Raw genomic sequence first — 7,510 nt, 5'->3', positions numbered from 1 at the left:
GCGCTTTACAACAGTATTTTACAGTATAAACCATAGTCAAGACAAAGTTTCTTACACAAACTACATTATTTTACATAACACACCAGGACAACTTTTGGAACAATTACCACTCTGTTATTGCAGCTACCTATCTATCGCAGAATCAAATTTATTTATATTTGCCTTTAATAATCTCTTGTGCAAATGTTGGAAAAATAGTGGCAAATGGTAAAAGATCACTGGATTTTCTGATTCCAAAAGTGTGTGGCCTACTGGATTCTAAGAGTATACTGCGTATGAGAATTTCCCATCAGAGGCGGGATTTCCTCTAAAATAACCATTTCTCAACGTGAGGCACAAAGTAAAGGCAATATTATAGAAACCAGAGCAAAGCATGAGGGAGAATTGTCACCAAAGTAATTTTTATAACTAACTTACATAGTTTATAAGTTGGCTTTTTGAACTCCATGACTAGAACAAATTTGTTAACTTTAAATATTCAGTTGTAATATCATTCTACTTACACAATTGTAATATCATTGAATTAGCTTGAACATGACACCTGAAAAGATACCTGTCAAATATGAAATAGAATTTCAGGCGTTTGAATGAATATTCATCACAGTAAATTTTGAATTAACGAAAATACCCTATAGTCAAACAATTTGGTAAAAATAAAAGTTCATAATATTATAAGTTGTTTGCTAAACATATGCAGTTGTTTGTTGGGTGTGCTGCAATTCCAACGGTCTGATGCCAGATGAGGAACAGAGAAATAGGAAATGTGGTTTATTCAATCTATTGAGCTAACAAGTATTAAATAATGACACACTGGACTCCAGTTTAGAAAAATATGAACAGTGCTACATCATAATATTCAGTGCTTATATAAACAGAAGGGACAGACAATGCATATATAATTAATGCAGTTAACAATACTCTCTAAACAAACTATCCCTGCGTGTAATTAAAAAAAAATTAGGATGATTTTTGTCTAAGTTGGAAGGAAGTGAGGTGGTAGTGGAACATAAATTGTGACACAGCATTAACTGCCCCATTCCCACTGACAATCAGCATACTGTGATTTTGGAGCAGACTGAGAAAGCAAGTGAACAGTGTCCTCCCTGAAACAATTGGATGATTACTTACATTGTATGAGTGCCAGAGGTTGCACACCAGTAGGTATCCTAATACAAAAGTGGGTGAAGTGCAGGTGTTGAGTTGAACAGAGTAGGCATTGAAATCTTCAAAACATTTCCTGACTATTGTAAGGCTCCTGCAATTTCCCATTTCAATCCCCTTAATGTTTGGCTTAGCTCCACAAAGCAGCTCCAAATTATCTCAATTGTATCCAACCTGACTGGAACTTTAAAGTTCACCAATGCTTTTGATCATGAAATGGTTCAAACTACATGCGAATGCCTTGACAACTACATGCCAGGTTTCTGAAAATTTTAAAAATTATCCCCATTATTTTAAGAATAGTTTTAACATCTGATTTGTCATCAAGAAAACCAAATCAGTAATACATAGCTCATAATATGGAAGTAACAAGCAACATAGCAAAAAAACACACTTTAAAGTTATTGCCAGTGGGCAGTGGCTTATGAAAATACAAACCAGTTATCTGTTATCAATATGTAACCCAAGTACTGAATGAGCTCATAGCGACTCTTTTTCACTTAAATGGTTTAACAAGACTAGATGAACCACTTGGCTGAGTAACACTGTCCATCTCAGTTCTAAAGAACAACTCTTCAGAATTCTAAAACAAGACAAAATATAACTAAGTTTTAATGCACTCAGGATTCCAATGAAGCTTACAGAGATAACAATATTTTGATCTGGTTCAGTTAAAAAAAAATGCTGGAAGTTCAAATTGTCGTTCTTCAGTACATGATGTGGCTTGCACAATAATTTACCTTGCATGCTCAGATCACTTGGTGAGAACAGGCCAGTTCTTCCCAGAATCCAAACACAATGCTCTAAACCACAACATTAAAAATGCCATATTGGCTTAACCTCACAAAAGTCACAAAAATGTCATCATATTTCAGCAAACTGTCACTAAAAGAAAGCTAACTATCATCACCTCAACAATAGGCATTGTATTCAGATTGAAATTAAAAGGTGTATGTGATTACTATGCATTTGAATTGGTACTGGCATTACATTTCTGGTTAATATATAAATTATCTTCAAAAGATAATACAAGAAAGGTAGGTCTGACTGACTATATTAAAGTTAGTTTTTTGAGGTGTTGCAGTGCCTTTTTTTTTTACTTACACATATCATTTCATGCAAGCAAAATTTTATAATCAAATTGTTGTACAGTAACTCCACATATCTATTAGGGCCTTTTCAAATGAGGAACCTCAGAAAGGATTACATCCACAATTTATATATTTTGTTATTTTACCAAGTGTTCAGTGACTGTTTAGTTTCCCAATACTTTTCATGATAACCGATAACCCAATGACAAATATATTGATCAGTTACACAAAATTTCCTTACATTGTATTGTGCAATCATTATCTCTAGGTTCCATGCCGAGTTTTCTGAACAATTGTTTTTTTAAATTCCCTATTTAAATTTATTGACATAAAATTGAGAATTGTAATGGGATTAATTGCTTTTAAAAAGTATCAACTGAATTAACAGGAGCTGACTCAGTTAACCATTATTGTATACTTCTTTAATATGTATAATAAAATGCGTTTTAAAATCATAATTTTATGTGGGAAAATGATGATAATTCCCATTGAAATATCTACCCTTTAATGTAGTCTGAGAACAGAAAAAGTTAGCCTGTAATTTGTACAAAAAAATTTACACTGATTCCACTCTCAGACCAGAAAAGCATTCCTCTAGGAAAAGGCCCTAACTGCAGTAACTTTGAGAACCCTCAACCTCACACACATACAAATCAAAAACCAAAAAAGAAAACTGCAGTTTGTTACAATCTACACATAATGTACATTTACAATATATCATTTTGCACAGAAGGAAGAATAAGGAATACATGAAAATTTACAAAAGATAGTTTCATTTTCAATTTTTTTTTAAAAAGAGGTAATGGCTAAAATGCAGATCTTTACGGGGCAACATTAACTAAGGAAAATTGGCCATTTTCTGTTAGTGGTGGACCAAGGTCCCACAAGTTCTACAATTTACCTTGAATATTCTTAATTGTGCTCCCAGATCACTATGTTTCAGCACATTTTACAGCTTTTGGAGTAAAGGGGAATAAAGAGGAGAAAGAAAAAAATAATTTGCTAATTCATGAGTTGTAATTACTATAGAACCTACTGGCTATTATCAGTGACCATAAGCATATTCCATCTAGTGCTCAACACTGGTGTGCCAGAACTGTGGATAAGGACCTGAATCCACCACTACACTCTATGATTAAAAGACAGGCTCTCTCTTATAACACAGGACAAGTACATAGTTCTAATTTAATGAATAACACTAACTGAACACAATGTTAAGTGCAAGATATTCATTTGCTTTTCTTTTTCCCTTCCATGTTTATCTTATCCTACGGCGTTTGGCTAGTATTTTTGTTCCACCAACTAGCAATGATGACTTATAAAGCATAAAAAGAGGTATCATTAGGAGCCTGTTTATGCAATACAAAATTACATGTAACATAACTTCTGAAATATTTAGACTAAAAAATGAATTTGGAAGGGAAAAAAACAGAAGAAAGAAGACTCACATTAAGCCGTGTTTCTGATTGTATTCTTTCAAACAGCTGAATCAAGCACACCATGTCTTATTAAACTGTGGGAGGTCATGTAAGTTATTTTGTGTTATGCCTAGATCAGGCATATCCTACATATAAATGGTTGAACTGTTCAGTCTCTGAGGTTTTGTAAACTTAAAAAGAATATTTTGGACCCGCTTTCAGTACACAATGAGACATTATTGTCATTTGCAGAAGAACAACAGGGTCTTTGCTAGAATCAAAACCTCTGTTTTCTGTAGACCTTTGCAAAATATTTCATTCTTCTCTTGGATGTACTTTTTTCATCTTTTAAGAGGGCAAACCATTCTGGTCTTGATCAAGAGGGTGGATACAAGATCACACACTCATTGTCATGCTTGGAGAATACTGTGAAGAAAACAAAACAGATGTATGTCATCATTTAAGGATAAAATGTTTTGTTTGATTGACAAACATATTCAACTTATTTTGAAAGCAAACACCTAAGCAATTCTGCTTGTTACGTTCTGATCAAAACATAGGCACAGTTTGGAATACTTTACCAGTGGTCTGGAAAGGTGGAATTTAAATTTGCAGTTCTCAAACTTTTCAAAGACATGCAGCTAAACAAGGTATCATAACATCGATCTCAAAAGAAAAATAGATAGATATTTGAAGGAAACAGACAAACAGAGCTACGGGCAGTGAAACTGATTATATTGCTCTGCAGAGTGCCATCATGAACTTGTCGTGCCAAATTACCACCTCCTGTGCCATAAATAACTCTATCACTCTAAACGGTATGAGAGAAAACTATGTATAGTTTTAGTAGTAATTTAATGCAGTTATCACAGGTAATACAATGAAATTTGCTCACTGTATAGATTCTGAGTGCTACTTATGATTCAAAATTGCCTCCAAATTCAATTTGAACTGGTTTGCACAGCACTTAATTCCCTACTGGAAGCTGTGGCCACTCATCAACCATCTTCCAGTCAGGTGACTTTGACAACTGAAAAGGACAAGAGTTGAAGTATGACAGGAATCCAGCTCCCATCCAGGATGTGCACCATACTAAACTTGACAGACAAGTCTTCCCTGAAGCACTTCCGGTACAAAAATCAATCTCTCAATTTCTTTAGTCTCAGGAAACCCATCTACTTGTACCATCTACTTAATTCCTTAACACTTACTCTAAGTAAAGAAGCTTTTTCTGAAGTCCCTTTTTCATTTCTTTTTTCTTTTTAAAGTTTTACTTTGATGTTTTGATTATGTAGTATCAGGTTAAACTGTTCAAATAGTTTACTTGAATAAAAACCATTTCAATATAAATGAAAAAGGCAGATTGTTTATCGATACATTAATCAAAGATTCGACAAAGATTGTTGGACAATGCTAATAAACAAATAACTCCAAGCAGAGTCTTGAATATAGTAATTTCTGCTCAAAAGTGCAACACAGTCAGGATACCAACAAAAAGATGGAATATAATTGACCTAGTCCAATTTGGTTTCTGGTCAATAGTAAATCACAGAATGTTAATAGCAGGTGGCATTTCATAATTGTAATGCTGTTTAATGTTAACTTGTCTCCTTGGTGGTGATGGTTATCATCTGGTACTCGAATGGCGTGAATGTTTCTTGCCACTTGTCAAGTGGAGGCCTAGATATTGTTGAGATCTTGCTGCATTTGGATATGAACTGCTTCAGCATTTGAGGAATCGCAAACAATACTGCACACTGCATAATCATCAGCCAAAATGCTCACCTTTGACCTTGAAATGGAAGCAAGGTCATTGTTGAAGCATGTGTAGATGGCCAGGCTTCTGACACTGTCCTGAATAACTCCTGCAGCAAATGTACTGTGGATGAAATGATTATGTCCAACAACCACATCATCCTCCTCTAAGCTAGGTTTGACTTCTATCATCGGAAAGCTTTTCCCCTCATTCTCATTAACTGCTGTTTTGTAAGGGCTCCTTGAAGCCATACTGGGTGAAACACAGTCTTGCATCGAGAAATTACCCTCATTTTCACTCTTTAATTCAGCTCCTGTGTCGATGATTAGGCGAAGGACATAATGAGGTCAGGAACTGAAATGCCCTGGTAAAACCTGAACTCAGCAGCTTTAAGCATATTATTGATGTAAAGTATCTCTTAATAGTACCAGACACAACTCTTTCGATCACTTTGCTGATGATCAAGAGTAGACTGATGGGGTGATAACGAGCCAGGCTGGATCTGTTCTTGTGGACAGGACATACTTGACCTATTTTCTACATTGCTGGATAGATGTCAGTGTTTTAACAATACTGGAATAGGTTTGATAGCAAGGAGCAATGTCTGGAGAAAGTCTTTAGTACTATTTACGAAATACTGTCAGGATCCATAGACTTTGTGGTATCCAGTGGCATCAGCCACTTTTTGTTATCATGTGGAAAGAATTGAATTGGCTGAAGGCTACCATCCATGACACCAGGGACCTCAAGAACAAAGCAAGATGGATTAACTAATCTGTACATCTGGTTGAAAATGCTTCAGTCTCATCTTTTCCCATGTACTGGGGTTCATCATTGTTGAGGAATTGGATGTTTGTGGAGCCTCCTCCAGTGAGTTGCATAATCATCAACACCATTCATGACTGAATGTAGTAAGTCTGCAGAGGTTAGATCTGATCCATTGGTTGTGGGATTTCACAGCTCTCTATTGTATGCTGTTTATGCTGCCTGTCCACTCTTCCCTGTTGGTGGAATAAGATAAACCAAGGATGGTGATGGTGGTATCTGCCATGTTGCCTGTAAGGTACGATTCCATTGGAGCATGAGGAAGTACATGTTATGGGCTTGCATTATTAATTTCAATTGGTTATTACTGGAGCTATCAGTGTACTCTGGATTGTTCAGCAAGTGCTGTACAATTGCTGAATCATACCTAACAGTGACCTTCACTGTTCAGTTTAGTTTTAAGAAACCAATTATGCCTACAAAGATATGATTATCATTTATGCTACAGAAGAAACAATTGACTTACATTTAGAGATTTCAAATGCAATCATTAATAACAGGGCCATAGAGGCATAGAGATGTACAGGACGGAAACAGACCCTTCGATCCAACTCCTAAATTAATCTAGTTCCATTTGCCAGCATTTGGCCCATAACCCTCCAAACCCTTCATATTCATATGCCCATCCAGATGCCCTTTAAATATTCTAATTGTACCAGCCTCCACCACTTTCAGTGACAGCTCATTCCATACATGCACCACCCTCTGCGGGAAAAAAGTTGCCCCTTAGGTCCTTCTTAAATCTTACCCCTCTCACCCTAAACCTATGTCCTCTAGTTCTGGACTCCTTGTTGTTTGACTAGACAGTTTCCATAATTAACATGTACTTTTTCATACATTATGTACACATAATTAACATAATGTGAGGAAAATAAATTGGAAAGTTGAAAAGCAGTGAAAATTATGGTGGGCTAAGTAGATGTCACAATAAATCTCTAAAATACACTGCTAAGTATTTGCCATTCTATAGTTTAAGACTTTGAAAGATACTTAATTTTTAAATTAACACTCAAACATGTATATTACAAATCACAATTGACATAATTTCTCTAAATTTATTTCTGTCACAGAACTAAAAGAACATTTTATTTTAAATCGTTTTAAAAAAAAATAAGACCCTTAGCTTGCAGGAGTTACTAGCACTGCTATAGCTTCCCTGAAAAGGTGTTGTTGGGACTTTGCAAGCCTTGGATCCTTGTTATCTTACAATGGCATGCAGTAGGGAATTCCAGGCTCTTAATTCAGCAACAATTAAGGAA

At 35.4% G+C, this 7,510-nt stretch overlaps 1 protein-coding gene across 1 annotated transcript in view; it reads right to left on the bottom strand.

Annotated features, from left to right (window-relative positions):
* Nucleotides 1-1,755: 1,755 nt before the first annotated feature.
* LOC132823016 (single-stranded DNA-binding protein 2) overlaps nucleotides 1,756-7,510 on the bottom strand; it is a 374,063-nt gene continuing 368,308 nt past the window's right edge. The window contains exon 18 of the mRNA XM_060836550.1: nucleotides 1,756-4,096. Coding sequence (XP_060692533.1) covers nucleotides 4,067-4,096 — 30 coding nt within the window. The 3' untranslated portion in view covers nucleotides 1,756-4,066. The remainder of the gene's footprint in view (nucleotides 4,097-7,510) is intronic.

Source organism: Hemiscyllium ocellatum, chromosome 2 (genome assembly GCF_020745735.1).
Source record: "Hemiscyllium ocellatum isolate sHemOce1 chromosome 2, sHemOce1.pat.X.cur, whole genome shotgun sequence".
NCBI classification, from domain to species: Eukaryota; Metazoa; Chordata; class Chondrichthyes; order Orectolobiformes; family Hemiscylliidae; genus Hemiscyllium; species Hemiscyllium ocellatum.
This window is presented reverse-complemented; position numbering and strand designations above follow the sequence as displayed.